At 44.6% G+C, this 19,364-nt stretch overlaps 1 protein-coding gene across 17 annotated transcripts in view; it reads left to right on the top strand.

Moving 5' to 3' along the window:
• Nucleotides 1-4,815: 4,815 nt before the first annotated feature.
• The window catches only part of CAMK2D (calcium/calmodulin dependent protein kinase II delta), a 120,062-nt gene continuing 105,513 nt past the window's right edge, over nucleotides 4,816-19,364 (top strand). For 3 of the 17 annotated variants that reach the window (XM_058024646.1, XM_058024642.1, XM_058024630.1), the window contains exons 1-2: nucleotides 4,818-5,087; nucleotides 5,760-5,854. In XM_058024646.1, the coding sequence (XP_057880629.1) occupies nucleotides 5,023-5,087; nucleotides 5,760-5,854 (160 nt within the window). In that variant the 5' untranslated portion in view covers nucleotides 4,818-5,022. Of the gene's footprint in view, nucleotides 5,088-5,759; nucleotides 5,855-19,364 lie in introns of all 17 variants that reach the window. The other 14 variants (XM_058024645.1, XM_058024641.1, XM_058024629.1 and 11 more) reach the window with 11 other exon arrangements.

Here is a 19,364-nt window from a genome sequence, read left to right as displayed (position 1 = left end):
GAAGGCTGGGCACAATTTCAGTGCTGGCATGCCAATGTGGGCTCCTGTGTTTCCTGCTTCCCTTGCAGCCCTGGCAGCCTCTATGGAGTTTGTCAGCCAAGATCACACTTAGTTCCTCACCTTGATGGTATTGGGGTTGTCACAGCCAGCTTTTCCACATGCAGATCTTTCTCTTGGGTTTACATGGCAAGGTAATATTAAAATGAGTCCTGCCAGGCCAGAGAAATGCACATATTTCCCAGAGTCTCTCACCACTGAACCAGAAGTAACAAACCCCTGGGAACTCTGGAAGGGGAACCATTTATGCTTTCTGAGTCAGCCAGTCACACAGGGTTCAAGACTGGTGCTCAAACTTCCAGAAATCATAGAATCATGGAATCACAGAATGGTTTGGGTTGGAGGGGATCTCAGAGCTCATCTCATTCCAAACTCCTGCTGTGGGCAGGGACACCTTCCATTGACCACATTGCTCCAAGCCCCAGGAAACAGCTTTGATTCACAGCTTGAAATTTTTGTTTAGTAATGTTTTTTTGCCAGTGGCAAAAGGTCTTATTCATGGAGTGTTACTGACTCTAATTGCTTGTAAAAAGAACTGTGTAAACAATGGAATATTTTGTTTGCTAAGAATTCATTAAAAATTACTCAGCTCAAAATAACCAGGACAAGTGCATTAAAAAGAAATCACTCTCTTCAAAAGCATTATTTTAAAGGAGTATTCTTAATTAAGCATACCTCAAATTAAAAAAGAGAGAAGAAAACTGTATTCTTCAAAATTCTGAGATGAAACTTGAATCCTATCAGAGCATTTCTTGTTTCTTTCAGTGCAAACAAATGAAAACATCTGTTTTGCTCAGGCCTGTATTTTTGTCCTTGCCCCACACAGGAAGATAAAAAAATAAGGCATTAATTTTTCATTTCTTTCTCCCTCTGGTGCTTCCAGAGGCTGGAGTTAAGTGGCCAGCAATGCCTCCCAGCCTGTCAGGAGTGATGCTTTTTTAGGCCAGAGAGAACCTTTGGTCTGCAAAGCAAGAGCGTGACAGAATCACTGAGCTATCGAATCAGTTATTCTGCCAACATCTTCCTGGTTCACTGAGGAGTGAATTAACCCCACCTCAGAGTGCTCCAGCAGCAGAGAGCACACACACTGCCCTGCTCGGGCAGCACGGTGCTTGCCAGGAGTGTCACTTGTGGAGAAATAATTCCTTTCCTTTGGGGAACCTTCAAGGAGCTACATGGTGGGACAGCAGCAGCGAGAGAGCTTCTCCAGGGGGAGGAAAGAAGCCCTGGGACAGCTGCAGCAGCTCCACCATGGATCTCCACCACCCACCAGAGGGACTGGCAGCAGGTTCTGGAGTCAGCACTGCTCCCGTGGGAGGTGGTGCTGAGGGAGCTGCCCCAGCAGAAGGCCTTGGGACGGGCTTTAGGGCACTCTCACTTGGAAAGGAGAGACTGAGTCTCTGGCACGATGTCACCAGTCCTTCTGCCCTCCAAAAGCTTTGATAAATAAAGTCCAGCAGCTCCAGTGAGAAAATAAGAGAGGTGCAACATGTGGTGCAGCAGAGAATTCCACACTGACCTAAATCTGTGCCTCCAGTTCCAGCTGTTGCAGTGAACTGCAAACCCATGCATTTTCTGTGTGGTTTTTCCCAGTTCTTCCTCTTTTTTTACCCTGTTCCTGGTTTCCACAGACATTTTTGGTTTTTTCATTGCTTTACTGCAGTGATGTAGCTCTGACTGCTCCAGTGCTGTCCATTAGTTTCCCCAAGTGCTTTGCCCCAGGAATATGTGCAGCCCTGGGGAGGACCAAGACTTCTGTTAAAGACCATCTGCTCATAAAGTATTTATCTAAACCCCAGATTCCTCAGGTGTCCTGGGCATTTCCTGCCCAGGCCTCTACTGTCAGAGGCTGTGGCACTTGGTCACAAATTAAAAATAAATCATTCCTAAAAGCCCTCAAAATGAGCAGTACACACACTGACCTCTTGGAAGCTCACTTGACTCCTGCAAAACATAAGAAAATTGAAAATCTGTATTTGCAAGGTCAGAAATAAAACAAAAACCTCACTTCCACTGTCTAAAGCCATACAAAGCAAAGACTTCACTGAATAGCAAACTCTAAAAATTAATACTATTTCCTTTGCCACAATAAATGTTTCAGCACAAAGTTGAATATATAATTCATTCCACTTATCTGTGACATTTTGTTAAACTTCAGGAATTTTAAGTGAACGACTTCAGTTTCTTACAGGCTTGAGCTGCTCTCTTGCAAACCTTTTGGAGAAGAAAAATGTGCCCTGGGATGGCTTTGAAGCATTTTTGGGTACATTGTTGAGTTCTGACTTTCTCCAACGCAGATAAATTGTTTCTGTGGCCTTAATGGAAATCTGAAACTCTACCCAGCATTCAGAATTTCTCCTCATGGACCGGATCCTTGGCTGCCATCCTGCCTGCTTTGGTCTGCTCGGGAGGAATTTGGGGAATGTACCAAATGTTTAAACTGCAGCTACAAATTCAGGTTTTCTTCAGCTCAAGAGGGAACTACAATTAAGACATGATTGTTGTAAGGAGAAAAAGCCCTCTCAGCTCAAGTGTTTCCAAGCTACTCATCAGTTCCCTAGGGTTTCTCTTACAGAAATTCATCTAGTCCTGTGATATCAATCTTGTAAACAAATACTTTCTTTACTTACCTCCTGTGATAAAATTCATGCTTTATATTTCTCTAGGAACTCCTTGGCCCGTTCTTGTCTTCTTTCAGATTGGGAAATGTGAAAAAAAAAAAAAAAAGTTTAAAAAAAAAAAATCTCAGTTTGGATCACTCATCCTTGTAATGACTTTTAAAAAACTACAAAAACATCAAAAAGAAAGTGAATTGAAACAGAATTTAATATTTTCTTCTAAATATTCTTAAAGTTAAATAATAACTGTATGGCACAGCAAGAGCAGATACTTGGTCCAAATGCTTGTTCTCAGATGAGGGGAAAAGTGATGAGTGCCAGGGGAATATATTTCATTTTCTTGTGTCTGTGTCCATGTGGATGAGGAACCTGGCAGCCAGGTCCTGTTAAATACAGGGGTTCGCCACTGCTGATTGAGTTACCCATGCAAGTATTATACCCAGGGATGCACAACTTCCATGATACTTTTTAGTTTGAGGGGATTTGGAAATGTGCTGCTGTTCCAAGTGCCTGTAATGCACATTCCCTTCCCAGAGATGGGAACACATCCGTTTCTGCTGGTCTGAATGGAAACATCCTCTGGTCTGTATTGGCCCTGCTGCACAGAGTGTTTCCCTGGAGAGGAACTGATGGAGTAAATGCTTTGTACTTGCTCACGAGTTCCAAAGTCCCTTTGCTGCCACCTTTATGTCACGAATTCAGTGTGTTTGTACAAGGCACAGCTGCCTCACCTCACCTGGAGGAAAACTGCCTTCCTGTGTAGGCTCTGGCATTCCTGTAGTGCATTCCTGTTCCTTTTGGGAAGGGTTGGCAGGTTTTAACTCTTCACACGAGACCACAGCTCAGGATGCTGATTCTGGAAACTCCAGAGGTTTGATGTAAAGCCCTTTGTGGGTGTGTTTTGTGCATGTGTCTTCTCACTGAAAATGAGCATGGAGATGCTCCAGGCTGCCTTTTGTAGTGGAGCTCTGCTCGTAGCCTGGCTGCTGCTTGTGCTCTCTGCAGGTGTGGATGGAGTTCTTTGCTTGGCTCTGCACTACGTGGTTGATCAGAAAGGAGCAAAAGCAGTTCAGGTTTATCAGAAAGGACCAAATGCCCTTCGGTGGCTGGCGACCTCATTCCGTGTTCAAGTGCTCCCGGCCCCAAGGCTGCCAGAGCTCAAGGAGCATTTGGACAAGGCTCTCAGGCACAGGTGGGATTCAGGGGGGATCCTGTGCAGGGCCAGGAGTTGGACTTTGATAATCCTTGTGGGTCCCGTCCAGCTCCAGATACTCGGTGCTTCTGTGGAAGAGGCCGAGACAGCTCAGCTGTTTGCTGTGACCCCTCACGCGTGTCCCAGCCCTCCCCGGGGCCGTTCCCTGTGGCGCAGGGCGCTGCGGGGCTGCCTGTGCACGGTGCCTCCCGCGGGTCCCTTTCCCGGGCGGGCGGTGGCGGTCGCGACCCGGCGCACGCGCGATGCGCCTGTGCCCCCACCCCCCCTTCCCACCGCACGCGGCCGGGGCGGCCGTGACGTAACGAGGTGCCCGGCGTGTGTGTGTCCCCCCCCTATCCGCGCGCGGCCGGAGCAGCTGTGACGCCACGAGGTGCCCGGTGCTCCGCGTCCCTTCCCGCTCCCCTCCCTCCCCGTGCGCGGCGGGGGCCCCTGGGGGCCCCTGCGACGTCACGGCCCCTTGTCCGCGAGCGCACCCGCACGCGCTTCCCGCCGCGCGCCCTCCCTCGCGTTCGGGCGAGGCGTGACGTCACAGGCGGCCACTGAGGAGAGGGGCGGGGGTGGGAGGGGGGGCGCGCGCAGGTGCATCCGCTTCCCTCAGGGCGCCTCCCGCCGCCGTCCCGGGGCAGCGCCCGGGGAAAGGTCGGTGTTTGCTCCCGGGAGGACAGGGCGCAGGTTGTTCCCGTACTCCGCCCGCCCGTCCGTGTGAGACTCCCATGGGTGTCGCGCCTTCCCCGACGGCAGGGAGTCGCGGGCCGGGGTCGCTAGGGGGAGGCACGGCACCGGCGGACGGGCTGAGGCGGAGGGGAGGGAAGGGAGCGCCGTGCCCCGCCCCGGTCTTGCTTTCCCTTTTGCCACTAGCTTTCCCTGGCGGGCGTGAGGCAGCAAGGAGGATACGTATTTATTTATTTATTTAAATATTTGTTTGTTTCCTTCCCTAAAGGGTGAGGGGAGGGGAGAGGGAAGACCGGAGGAGGGCGCGGAGGCAACGCCGTCACCAGAGGAGGCGGTGGCGGGGAAGAGGAGGAGAAGAAGCCGGCGCGGAGCCTCGCCTCGCCTCGCCTCGCCTCGCAGCCCCTCCGCCGTCCCCGCCTCGCCGTCCACGGCCGCCGGAGTCACCGGCGGCCGCCCGTCCTCATGATGGCCTCGACCCCCTGCACACGCTTCACCGACGAGTACCAGCTCTTCGAGGAGCTCGGAAAGTAAGGACAGAACGGGGGGTGAAGGCACCGGGGGCTGCGGGGTCGGTGCGTGAGCCCTGGGGGGAGCCGCTCCCCGGGCCCCCTCACCGCTGCCGAGAGCCCCGCGGGAGCGCCCGGGCTCCAGCCATACGACTCCGGGGCGACGACGGGCTCTGGGCGGGTGGCAGGGAGCTGCCCTCAACCCCCCGTGCCGCTATTTATTGTTATTTATTATTCATTGCTATTTTTTAGCTCTTAGGTTGTCGCGGCGTGGGGGTCTCGGTGTGTGAAGGGTGTCGGAGCGCGGCGGGCGCCCCCCAGCGGCGGGGCGGGAGGCGCAGCCCTGAGCGCCATGTTGGGTGTCGCCCCCCCCCCGGTGTCACCGCTGAGGGGGACACGGCCACCGCCTCCCTGTGTCCCCCCGCGGTGCGCCGGCATGGACACAGTGAAAACCCGCCCGCCCTCCGCCCCAGCTAGCGGGATTGGTCACACGGCATCTACCCCGCGGAGTTCACTGTTCAGCTGAATAAAATCAATGCTGACCGTCCCTGACAGAAAACCAGAAAATCCCTTTTTTTTTTTTTTTTATTTTTTTATTCTGCCGACATCACACTCCTCCGTGCTGCCCGTTAGCTGGTAATGGCAGTGGAGTGTTTCAGTTGGACTGACACTTTGCCCGGTTTTGGTTTCCAGAGGGGCGTTCTCCGTCGTGAGGAGGTGTATGAAAATCACCACAGGACAAGAGTACGCTGCCAAAATTATCAACACCAAAAAGCTTTCAGCTAGGGGTGGGTATATTTTAATCTGGTGTTTGTGGTGCCTCCTCCCTGTTTCTTGTGTTCATGTGCTAAGCATTAGGAAATGATAAAAATAGCTGAGTGTCTTAACAGATTTTTAAATACAATTTTAATTATTATTTCCTGGGTTTTAATTTTTTCCTGTGATGTCTGATTTTTTTCTGTGTTAAATGTTTAATGGATTGACTGCACGGGAGTCAGAGGTTGCTGTAAATCAAGAAAAGATGTTCAAAAACTAAAATCTAACATAATGCAGTCTCTTCAGTTTTTAATATAAATAGTTTGAGTCAGAAGCATTTTGCAAGCTTTTTATTTTTTTTTCTGGGAGGATGGTCAATAATAAGTTTCCATTACAGATTTTACTTTAAACATTTACAGCTTCACTGACTTCTGTGTTCCCATTGCATTTAAACAAGAACATTAGGGCCTATCCGACTATGAGTGAATGAGGAAAAATGTATTTTTACCTCAGATTAAACTTTTTTATGAGAAGAAAATTACGATGAGGGAGAAAAAAACGTGGGCTTTGAGCTAACTGTTGTGGAGAAAGTCCCCGTGGTGAAGTGGTGAGGAGTGTTACTGTTCCCAGGCTGCTGCACAGCTTGTTTCTGCCTTGCCTCTGATGTGCGTTTCCAGCAGCTTGTCAGCAGCAGCGGCCGCGTTGTTATGATACATTGTAGGTAAATATACACACGGTGTGGGCCGTTGTTGTGCAAAGGGAGTTTTAGCGGTGCCGTGTCAATTGCTCGTTAATTCCCAGCTGGAGTGCCCGTGTCCGGAGTCGGGGTTAGGGATCGCGCCCTTATCTTTTTCTGTGTTTTTATGGGAATTTGCGAGGAACACAGCAGTGAATAAGTAAACAGTGTCAGAGCCTAAAGGTGCTTGTGGCTGCTGTGCTTCTGGCCCACAGGAATCACTGCAGGTAAAGGGCAGCCTCAAGTCAGTACGTTTAACATAAGCCATTGCTTAGGACCACATGGCAAGTTCTGATAACATGCTGCTCTCTGATAAAGATCTTTCAGTGGTTGTTACTTGTGGTCGGTGAAAGTTGTGTGAAAATTTACTTTTCTCTGAATTTAGCTCTTTTCGCTCTTACTGGGAGATTACTTTTGCCTTATATTTGCAAGGTTACTTTAATTGAATTTTTTGTACAGTTACAGACTTGAAGGTATGTTAAGCTATTTATAATACTTGAGATAAATATTTTCACAAGTTTGCTTTAAACAGATTTTTTTATTATTATTTAGCACAAAAATGTGATCTGTTGAATATTGATGCTTAAAATGAAGCACCACACTTGGTGTGATTTCATAGATCTGAGGAATTTTCAATGTGAGAAGCCGTAACAAGGTCATCATCAGGTTACAGGTAACAGGTGGGGAATATGTGCCAGTAACCAGGTTACCAATATGCCATGGGTTGTGTGTGATGGGGTAAATCCTGCAATGCTAGGCTAAATGAGGAAAAACTGTGTGTGTAATTCCTCAGCATTTGCATTGCACTGTATTTTTCAAGCTGTAATTTTTGTACTTTGTTCATGCAGGAGCAGGTTGGTCCTTGATGTGCTCTGTTAAGGAGTGGAGGCACATTTGGGAGAATTTAGCTGAGAAAATGGATTGAGGCAAATTTGATCCAAGTTTTTCTGTGGGTTCAGTCCATAAGGAAAGGGTTACACTTCAGAACTGAGCTGTGGAGTATCTTTGGGAAGCAGAACATGCATGGTGCCTGTCCGTGAATGCAGGGAATGCCTTTCCATCTCTGTTTTCAGACATCCCGAAAAGAATTGCAGATTTCTACTTGCTCGGCTGGTTTTTGTGGAGGTTGTTTTGGGTTTTAGCACTTGGAAATCTACTGAGTAGTTTCTGAAGAGCAAGCTTCTTGGAGAAATCTTTAGAATCTTCTGAGGCAATTTTATAATTGTAGAAAGGTGCACTTGAATGGCACTTGTGGTGCCAAAAATCTAAACCTGAAAAAGCCTCAAACTGTGATTCTTTCTCCTGGCTGCTATTGGGGGTGGAGTTTAATAATCAAGTGCTGCTTTTAGGATCTAAGTTTGGTTCTACTCCATCTGAACTGCTGCATGAGGAGGTAGCAGTTCACTTCTGTGTGTCACACCTACTGAAACAGCCATTCCAGTGCAAATCATTGAGGCAGCTTCATCTGTGAGCAGAGTTAAGGAGAAATGTGTCCTCTTGGCTTGGAAATGTGTTCCTTGTCTAAGGTTTGCTCCCTTCAAATCTTTTAATCAAAATGTTGTATTTGGGCCTTTTTGCTTCCCACGCTGGACAAGAGCAGTTTCAGTGTAAGCTCTGGAGGAGCCAAGACTTTCAAGACTAAATGAAACTTCCTTAAAGTAGTTTTGAAGTTAGAATTTATTTAAGTGGCTTCAGCCCAGTCAGAGCAGTAGTTATGTTCCCTTCTTCATCTCAGCTATAAATGTTATTAGAGATTTTTCCAAATTCTTACTTTAGCAGTCTCTCTAAATCTGATCTGGTCACCAGCTAATGCCAGTTAAGGTGTGTTCCCATCAGTTTCCTTGTGTAGTTACAGGGAAATTTCAGGCAAATTGCCTTTGTGCAAAGGCGTGGGCTTTGGCTGGAATTCGCAGGGGAAAAGGAAGCTGTGCTCCCCTGTTCTAGCAGGGGGAACCATGGTGCTTTCAGGTTGATGGTCAGTTCCTTACAGAATTCAAATTCCATGTTTTTCTGATTTTAGTAGTAGAAGTAATAAACATTTGCAGTTTGAATCTATTTCAGTATAGCAAAAATCCTTTTAGTTGTTATAATTACATATATTCTCTTTTTAAAATCTTCCTAAGGTGCTCTTCAGAGTTTTGATCTTGGTGTTTTCTAAGTCTAAACTGCTTGAATATCCACAGCTGGTTTTGTATCATAGGTTATGTTCTTGCACAAGATGATTATACTGCTGATTGGAAAGAAGGAAAGCATAGAAAGGTGCGTTACCCTGAGGAGCACAGCTTGTGGTAACTGGGAGTGGGGCTGGAGCCTCTTCCCCAATGGGCTGCAGCTGTGCCAGGCAGGTGAGCAGCACTGAGGGTAAGGAGCCATGGAGTACCCGGGGCACTGACCAATCACCCAGGGGAGCAGAGGGCACACAGGTGCCGTGCATCAACAGGAGGGCATAAAAGGCTGGGCTGAGGAACAAGAGGGGCAGATCCTTGCAGCCTTCACCTTGCAGCAGGTGATGTGATGTTGCTGTGTATGGGCAGCCCTGAAGCCTTCTGATGAGGTTGGTGTTACTCTCTATGGGGTGAAACCTTCTGATACTGTCTGGTGATGCTCTGTGTGTTGTGGCCCTCTCAACTGTGGCAGGTTCTGTGGCATTATTCTTCTGAAATTAACTTGAGTGATGAACAAGCACACAGCAAACCAAGAATAAAGTGGAGAATGTGTGTTGGCTGGTTCTGGGCTCTCTATGGTTTCATTTGATTAAGTCTTTGGGATTTCCTTACTCTTCAGTAAAGGCTTGGGCTTGTGTGTTGTTTTTCACGTGTAGAAAGTCATGCAGATAAAAGTGAACTTCTGTGAAATGACTTTACTTTTCCCCTTTCTCTTCCAAATACAAAAAAATGAGCAGATTGTCTCTTTTGTTTTGCCATTATCTGTACATCTTTTTCCTTCTCTTTTGAGAGTCATTTAGCTTTGATCCAAATTGATTTCACATAAACAGACTCATTTTCTTAGTAGGTTTAGACCTCATTTTCTGTCTTCCAAAAAAAAAATAGGTAAGAGCTTGCTTTTCTGCTCATACTTGAAAAGGTATAGATAGATTGGTAGATTTTCACTGGGTGTATGTATTGCCAGTAACTCCTACTGGTTTCCAGTGCCTGGGCTGCAGTGTGGCGGTGTCTGGGAGGAGGAGGGGGATGTCCCAGTCCCTGCTCTGTTCTGGGGAGCTGGTGTCAGAGCTGGGCACACCTCTTCCAGCCCTTGGGCTACTGCAGCAGGACTACCAGCGTGTTGTTTATGAGCATATGTGCTACAAGGAGTAATGTGAGAGTCAGCTGGAGCTTATTGCTGCACCCTGAAAGGTCTCCTGAGCTTTCAGGGAGCAGCCTTTCCTTTAGCTTCAAACCTTGGAGGTGTGTTGCTGGATATTTATCTTCCTTCTTAGCAGGAAATTTCCCAAATGTTTTTCAGTATTTCTGCTGTTGTTTCCTGGGAGCTGGTGCCTGCAGGTGCCCGGCACAGCCGGAGGGGCTGGAGCGGCGCTCACCTGCAGCCGGCTGCGATGGGTGTGGGGGCTGCAAGCCCCGCCCTGGGAACAGCGTTGTGCGCGGCGTTGAGTCATTGGGCTGTGGAAAAGTGCTTCAGCCTCTAAAGCTCTCCAAGCAGGGCACCTCATGATCCCTAAAGTGATTTTGTACTCTAAATGTACATTAGGGGCATGAATGAAATGGGAAGTGTACATAAGGTAATGTTGTTCAGCCCAGCTTTTTGTGACACAGGGATAAACGTTTTTGATGTGTCACTAGACTAACATTTCCTTTAGTCAGGTAGCTTGTGTCAGTCCCTGCCAGATGTTGCACAGGAAGGCAAGCTCTAGTAAGGCTTCCAGTGCTCCATTGGAGGAGAAAATAATTCTTTCTAACCTAGCTCAAGATGGTAATCTCTGAAGCACACATTTACCTGTGCCAGTTTATTACAACACATGTATTTTTAAAGCTAAATTCTGTTCTTATGCACATGTGACATGACTCCCACACAGACAGGACTGTCCTTCAGGGCATTTAGTTGTCAGTGAGGCAGATTCTGTCTTTGTGAGGACAAGATTTAAGCTTGGGATTTTAGTGGTTTTCTTCCCTGTCTTGCTGTAGTCTTGTTTCTCTGGTTAATTACTTGTCATTAAGAGTGGTTTAAAACTGTTTTTTTTTTTTTTCTAGTATGGGAGAAGGCTCACCTGCTAACATGTAGTCACCCTTTTTAACGTTTGTGGTCAATGTTTGTGTTCAGTTTAGTCATGGCTTTCTTTTCAGTTTGACATCAATTGTAACACAACACACTCATTTGAATGTTTATCTGCAAGTATTTGTTTAATTGCAAATTACTGTAATTTAGCAGGCTACTGGTTCTGTTGAAATTGACTCCATTCAGACAGCTCAGGCTAACGGGGAGAGAAGAACATTATGAAAAAAACCTCTCAAAATGGATTTTTGGTTAGGTGGTCTGTTTAGTGAAGGTTTGGAGCTTTTAATTCTGTTTTGGTGTTAGCATTTACTCTGTTTTGGTCTTAGTGAAGACCTGAAGAGCTTTCAAAAAGCACTGAGAATAAGGACTTTGAAACTGTCATGTGTGTTGGTTGGCAGTAATTGATTCTTACAGTTAAACTAGATTTGAAATTAAATGTCCTGGCAGCTCATAGTTAAATTATTCATAACAAATGCTGTGTTGATTTCAATAATGTCACTTCTGGAGTTTTTGCAAGAGCCATCTAGTCTCTCCATTGTGACCAGAATTTCTCTTAGAAAGGCATGGAGAGTAAGAAGGTGTTTGCATCATCTGTCAGCTCAGTTTCAGCAAGCTCCTTAGGGGAGGAGGGGGAAATGCGTATGAAAGGGGATTATTGGCGACTTCTTTGGCTGCTGCTCTCCAGCCATTTTCTGTCAGAAGTTGCACATTATGGCACTGATTCATGCTCTTGTACTGTGTGTTCTCTTCCTGCAAAGTGGAGACTTCACTGCACGCTTGAACAGCTCCACTTGGGGAATTGCTGCTGTTGGGAGAGAAGGGAGAACACAAACAGAATACCTTTGTGAGCCTCCACATCCTAATACTGAAACAGGGATGTGTGCTGTTCCTCCTGGGCTGAGACAGAATATTTTGCTATGTTCACATGGTACTTCTGAATGAAAGGTTTGGGTCAAACACAAAAACAAGGAAACTAACACAGTGGTCAATACTTTGCATTTATTGTAGATTGGTTCTGTTTGTTTGCACATAATACCACATATAGAAAACATTGTTTTGGGGGAAACCACAGGCCAGCTCAGGTGTTTGTGACTTGGATCCGACCTCATTGACAGCCAAGTAGAAATACACTCGTTCCTGGAAGGACTGGGAATCAGGCACAGGCCAACCTCCCAGAAATCCAATTTCAAGCCCTCACTAAACAGTGAAATTGAAATGTGAGAGTCCTGCCATATGTAGGCATGTATTGATCCAAATGCTGAACATTAATGCACCTTCTCAGGTTGTGACTGTGGTATGTGAAGCCATCTCTGCTATGTTTATTCATACTTCTATTGATTTCACAGTCTGATTTGAGGTTTGAATCTATTTTTTTTCAAGGAGTTGAGGAATGTCTGATCTAAAAGTCTGGAATAAAATTCAGTGAAATATTTTGATTTGCAAATGTCTTTGCTGCCAAAATAGTGCTTTTTGTGTGTCTGTCCTTCATTTGACCTCCTGAGAAATGTAGGCCAGGGTGTTTGATGTGTCCAGCCTCCTCCTTCATGCACAAATATTGCACATTTGTCAAATGCTTTGTGAGGATACTGTGGGGGTTTGGGAGATGATGTGGGAAACATAACTACCTCTGTGCTTGGAAAAAGGTTACTAGAGAACAAAACCCTAACTTAACAGTGGCAATTCCTCTATTCCTTGTTAAAAATAATTGTGCTTTGAAATTGAAGAAATGTCTGCCCTGTTGTGGAGAGGCACAGGAGTCCAATCTGTCTGTTTATTCCTTGGATGGATTGAGCTTGTGTACATCCTGCAGTGCATGTTTGTGCCAACTCCTCATCCGTTTAATCCTTGTATTAAAGAAATGTCCTGTGTGTGGTATCAGGGAGGGTGGGGAGTTTGTGTGACGTGGGCTTGGTGTTTTCTTCCAGGCACACGGTTGTGCTGTTACCCAGTGTTGTTTTCTAGATTGTTGTAGCTTGTTCTGAAATTCATTGGAGTTGTTTGGATCAGAGAACTCAGCTTTGCAGCCCTGATAATTTCTGTGGCATCTGATCAGAAGCTGCTAGGTGTATTCTGCTGTACTGAGGGCTTACCTAATTCCTCTTAGATCTCTCCTTTTAGATGCCACTGGACAAAAGCAGGAGCTGTCAGAAAAGCCTGGGAGTGGCGACTTTTGCAAATTTGCATGGGTGTCTTATCCCTGATGGAGCTTCTTTAGTGGGAATTGACAAGTGTAAATGGTACTACAGCATATATTTTTTTTTTCTAATTAGGTTTTTCAGTCTAGAAAATGATAGGTAATGTGCTGAGCAAACTATTACAGAGAAGTTTGTGCAGTTACTGCTTTAAATGGGTTGTATTTGGTAGAAAGGAACTTTGCCTACCTGGTAGTTGGAGGGAGCTTCTGTTGCATGAGTTCCTGACCTTTTGTCAATACTTTCTAAGTATTTCACAGCAAAATTTGAGAGTTAATGCAGGCTTAATAAAAAAAAAAAAAAGCCTACCCAAACCTCTTAAAAGTATCAAAGTAGGTTTTAATAATTAGAAATGTGATGCTGTGGATATTTGCTGGTTGAGGTGAAGCATTTTATCTTGTGTTAAGAGGCCTTTAAATTTTTTTTTACCAGTAACAAAGAATTTATCACTGCTAAATGTATGAAGTTAAAATCCTGGTGATGCTTTGCAAGAGAGCTGTCTGGCATCCATAAAACCAGAATTAATTTAGGTTTGGCAGTCACTTTCAACGTGAGTGTAGAGTGTGCTTGTAAATGTTCACAGCTGGTTGTGGGCTTTGTCTTGCTCAGTTACTTGGCTGTAACTGAGTCATTTTGGGCTCTTTTGGGGACAGTCCTTCCCATTGTCCTACACGTGCTCTGGGGAGTTGTTTTTTTACTGTGCAGCAGTTTTGACTCTGCCGTTTGCTGCCCACAGATATCAGCCTCGAAGCTGATATTTGTGAGCAGCAATTTACTGCCTGTGTTTTCAGAACTTTGTTCCTGATTTAATTGTAGTTGGGAACTGCTTACTTGTAAGTTTTCCGCAATGTGGATGCAAGTGTTGCAGCAACAGTCACGTTGCATATTCATGTAGCTGCACAAACAGATGGGGTTCCTACATAAAATCCATATTTGACAATCTGATGGGATTTGCCAAGGCTTAGCTTTCATTTCAATTATAACCTCTTGGAGAGATAGGTTCATGATTTAGTGAGTCAAGAGAGGCATTCAAGTTATTTGTATTGCACAGCAGTTCTCAAGCTACTGCTTAGGAGTGATTTAGGTTTGGGAGACTTCTTGTAGGAATGGTTTTAATGGGCTACTGCTCATTAGAATGAGTACTTGTCAAATTCAGAGATTTCTCTTGAAGCCTTATTGGTTTGGGTGATGTAACTCCATGTCCTGCAGCCAGTGCAGATGTAGAAGCAGTTACAACACGGGGTAACAGCAGACTGCTGCTGCTGTGCTGCCGCCTTGCAGGGAGCGGTTTGTGCTCTAGGGCAGATGGCCTTTGCTTTCCCTCAGGCAGCTCCAGGTGCCGCTGATCTTCTGGCAGTAAACACGCCTGGAGACCTGCTTTTCACCTTTCTTTCAGAGAAAGATGTCACTAACATTGTGCCTCCAAGATGCAAGTGAGGATCAGTGCAGAAACCTTCAAAAACTATGTTTTTCCCATTATTTATTAAATGCTGTAGTTACAAAATTGAAAAACTTGTCTTGGTGCTTTTTATACTGAGTCTGCTGCTTCTAAAATAAATCCCCCTTGGGTGTAAGGTAGCTTCCTACTCCTTGCATTGCACAGCATGGACAGCTAGGAATTTGTGATTAGGATTGTACTAAGAAATGCTCATGGCACTAAATGCCTTGCTGGTCATGGCATAAAACCCCTCCATTTTCAGGAATTTTTAGTATCACTGCTGCAACTGGGGGATGGGAAAAAACAGATTTTCTGTCACTTTTTTGTATCTTTTCATGGTGCTTTGATGATTTTCATCATTGATACTCCGTAAACTTATGCAGGTTGAAAACCTTTTGAGGTTCCCCCTCTTTCAGTCAGAGCCTCCTGCTAGTCTGTTAACGTGGGGGAAGTGTAAGATTTATAGGGAGGTGTGTACTGGTGCTGGATGGAAGAACTCCCAAAGCCCAGTGACGTCTCTTTCATGGCCATTGCATTTTTGGGGGGAAGGAAGAGGAAAAAGAGGCCCTGGTTCAGTGCTCTGTGTGTGTGCCTGTGCTCATGTGAGATGCACGAGAAGATCTGGCAGAGCCTGTGTGTGCCCAGCCAGCTTGTTTGCTGTGGGAAAGTGATTAATGCTAAATGATCTATTAACTTAGAGTCACTTAACTTGTAATGAGGACAGGAATTGGTGGGTTTGATTTTTTATTTATTTGTGTTAAACACGATTTGTCTCTCTAAATGAAGTAATAAATTGCTTTCATTGCCATGTTAATCAAAACATATAATGAGATGGATTTTCCCAGAGCAGAAGTTGCTTATGTGTGGTCCATCCCCTCTGCTTGGAGCTGTGTTTGGTGTTACAGATGTTTTGGGGACCAGATGGGTGACACAGCTCATGGTGGGACACTCAGTGTCTCAGAGATGCTTTGAGGAAACCCAAAAGAAGAGGACAAGGACTCGCAAATTATGTTTACTTCAAACCTTTAATAGGTGCAGATTTTTTTAAGTTTCAAAGTAATGGAATTTAATACATTTTTCAAAATAGTTATCGTTTGGTCCTAGTGTGTTCTTGTAGCTGTGTAAATTTCACAGCTGTTACATCCCAACCTTTAGACTCCTGAAAGTGCAGAATATTTGGAAAAAAATGGATGTTTTTGTCCTTTAAATAGTATTGATTCACCTCCATCACCTTGAAATAGGGTTGATTGCTCTGTTGCAAACTGTCTTCTTGCTTAGGTGTGTCAGGGATAAGGACTGCGCCTCTAGCAGAGCTCAGAGGAAAGTCAAGTTCAGAGTCATGTTTTGGCTGTCAGTGATCTGCTCTTTGTTACATGAAACAGGAAAACCAGGTCTAGTGAAACTGAACCTTTCCACTTCCAAATCACCTTTATCTGCTGTCAGACTTCTGCAGGGTGAGAGAACATCTGAGCGTTTAGCACCTGGAGCTGACCTTCAGTGAAAATTGGGAAATGAAATTCAAGTGTATTTGAGGTAAATTTAGTCCTTCAGCAGAATAAATAATGTGATTCAGTAATCAAGAAAATTAACTGGGGAGGTGAATGTGTTGGTTATTTTTGCTTTATTGAATACAGAATTTAGTGTTGCCCTCTTCAAAGACTTTTCTGATTTACAGCCCAGATTTAGTCATGGACAGTGTTTGTTGTCTGTGCCTGGGCTGTCCTTCAGAGAAGGCTTCATCTTTCATCAGTGTCCATTTATCAAGGACAATCTTATTCTGATTATTTTATGTAACAGCCATCTTCCCTTAGCTTCCTCCTGTATGACAGACTGGCCATTGTTACGGCCATTCTTCTTATGCATCCTACAAGCTCATTTACATATTTATATGTGGATGTTTGGAGTGGGGAATGGGAATTGGAATTGACAAGGAAAAAACCACTAGGAGAGGTTGTCTGAATATTTTTAGTATCACTGGTGTCTTTATGGGAGGGTCTTGCCTGGTGATTTCCAGTGTTTATTTACAGATTGATTTGGCTGGTTCTGAGGCTGGTAATGAAGGAACTCATTTAGTAATTTCACTTCAGCTTTGCCATTCATCACTAGGTGTCCTGTCACCTCTTTTACCAATTTCAAAGCTAGTGTGGTAATCTCCATTTTTACTCATTCCCAGTTACCTCATTTTCTTTGTTTTTCCTAAACACTGGAGCCTTGCCGGAGGCTTTGATCCCTGTCTGGAACAGTTCCTTGGAGTGCTGTTTCAGAGGACTTGCTGTACCCAAGCAGAAACTGATAAGCAAAGATGGAGGTAGCTGCAGGGTTTTGGGGAGTTTCTCAGATGATGCATATTGAGACCCAAGTCCAAACCCATTTCTTTCCATCACAGGGATGTTGTGCAGTCCTTGACACAGGAGCTTTCTGTAGCCTGCTGTTTCTGTCGCCTCTGTGCAAGGTCGAGTGGAAACTGCTGTGAAAATAGCTCCATGAAACAAAGCTAAATTAGGAAGAGTTTCTGTTGAGTGTTGACTTGTCCCTGCAACCACAGATGCTCATCTAGTCAACAAAATGGCTAAAGAAACAGAAAATGGTACAAGTGCACTAGGAGCAGCCTAGTTTGTTGTTTAAAGTTCTATTGATTCACACACTAAATAAACTGAAACACTTTCAAAATGTTACTAATTGTTGTTGACTGGTTCAGTCAATAAGATAGTGTGGAAAAAAGCTTAACCAGCTCGGTGGAGTTTTTGAAGGGTATCCCAAATTGCTTTGTGTGGCCTTTTTAAAGATTTTATTTGTAAATTGTAGAGGTCCTTTTTCTTCATGTTTCTCAAACTGCAGCTTATAGGCAGCTCGTGTTCCATAGAGCTGTGATAGTGGACAGCAGAAACTTCCTGAGCAGGGAAAATGCACAAGCTCCCAGTGCCCTGAGCTGTGCTTTGTGTTTGTGGTTTTGTGAGGGAGCTGTGGCAGGGACCAATGGCTGTGCTGGTGGGAGGGGCTGTGTAAGAGCACCCAGATGGTGGGTGCTCTTATGGGCCACCCTGCCTGGCCCAGGTTTAAAGTCTTGAACATGGGGAATGTGCTTTGGGCTTTTTTCAACAAAAAAATTCATTCTGATGATACCAAGTCTCTGCAATCTGACCTTGAAAATGAGGTGATTTTATATAAACCAGCAGTGCTTGGGTATTGAGCAATAACATAAATGTGACAAGTAACACGCTGAGCTATGCCAACAGGTGTGAGTACTCATGAGATCAGCATCTGGGTTTACATCGGTCAGGTTTTCTTTCCTATGCAGGGAATAGACATTTTCATTTAAAATTACATAAAGTAGGTTTTGAATTAAAATTTTTTATTAATAGTAAGCAGAAAAGTTCCACATAAAGGCGCATGCTTTGCCTGTTTGGCATTAACTTTTTTTTCAAGATTGAGAAGTGTTTTGATAAATATAGAAGATAGGTATTTAAATTAAAGGAATATTAAGTTCCTTGCTCTTGTAAATATTTTGGTTGATTGACTGATTTAATTTTTTAAAGGGCAAGCATGTCCCTTGATGTTGATTTTACTGAAACTTAATAATGAAAAACTGATGCTACAGCAGAACAACAACAAAAAAACTCCCATTATTTTTATTGAAGTGTTTTGGTTAAATTTCTCCCTGCACTGTGTCTGACTTGGATCATCCTCAGGGAAGAAGGAAAGATCTCCTCAAGGAGAGCAGTTTTCCCTTATGGGACATGTTACAAAAGTTAGTTTTACAGAATGGGGGGGGGAAAAGCTAACAGCTTGTTTGCCGTATTGAAATCCAAAGTGGAGGTGTGAAACACGTCTGTGCTAACTCAGAATTAGCACTGCCTCAGTCAGTAAATAACAGAATTCTGCAATCATACCCAGGTAATACTTATATTGGCAGACTTAAACAGCAAACATCAGTGGATCCAGATGGATATTCCTGACATCTCTTTAATGTTCATCAGAACATGCAAGTTCTAGGTGAGAAATGAGATTATGGGAATGAGAACAGAACCATATGCCTAATGCTGCAATGGCATTCCTCTCGAATCTTAGTAACGTGACAAATCTCAATACCTCGAGTTCACCTGCCTGCATCTGTATTTCATAGCACAGAGTTAATGAATCATCTCAAAGGTGATTGGAAAAGCATTTTTTAAATTTCCTCTAAATTATGTTATGTAAATTCAGTGTCAGAATGACATATACAGCACTTACCTGAATTACCTGTAGTGGCTCCAAAATAAGAGGTCAAAACTCATAATTGTCTTACTAAGCAGAGATTATCAGCTCCTTTGGCAATGTTACTGCTACTATTAGCCAGAATTTTTTAATGGTACTGTGATAGCTAGCTATAGCAAATTATCACTGTGAGTTTTGGGTGCTCACAGGCTAAATCTGCTTCTGGTCTTGCATGCTCAGATGCACAGAAGACAGGAGTTTGCATGTGATGTTTATGTTTTTGAAGGATTTCCCTGCCCTTCTATGTTCTTTAAAAATGGATTTATTGTTTGCCCAGAAAAAAGGGTGTGAAGGAGCCATCCAAGAGCTGTGCAGGTAGACCTGGTCTGAAAGCCTCTGTAGAGGATGTTTAAGCCCATGTGCTTTATTTTGAAACACTGAGTGGGCAATACTTTCATTCCACTGCTGTAACTTGATCATGCTTAGTCTGGTACCTGTATCCTCAGCAGCTTCAGGTGATATAATAGAGGGTATGGATGATGTCCATGTCTGTGCCATTCGTGTACCCTTCTCGTGTGCACTTTCTCCACCAATTTTGCTGAGCTCCTGCTTTGAGAACTGTTATTCTCTGTCTGATGTTTGAGAAGGTTTATAAAATAGACATCTGAGTGGCGTGTGTAGGTTTGTTGGGTTTGTTTTGTTTTGGTGGATTTAGTCTGTTTCTGTTTTGCAATTGCTACATCCTGTCT

This window comes from Melospiza georgiana, chromosome 5 (genome assembly GCF_028018845.1).
Source record: "Melospiza georgiana isolate bMelGeo1 chromosome 5, bMelGeo1.pri, whole genome shotgun sequence".
NCBI lineage: Eukaryota > Metazoa > Chordata > Aves > Passeriformes > Passerellidae > Melospiza > Melospiza georgiana.
This window is presented reverse-complemented; position numbering and strand designations above follow the sequence as displayed.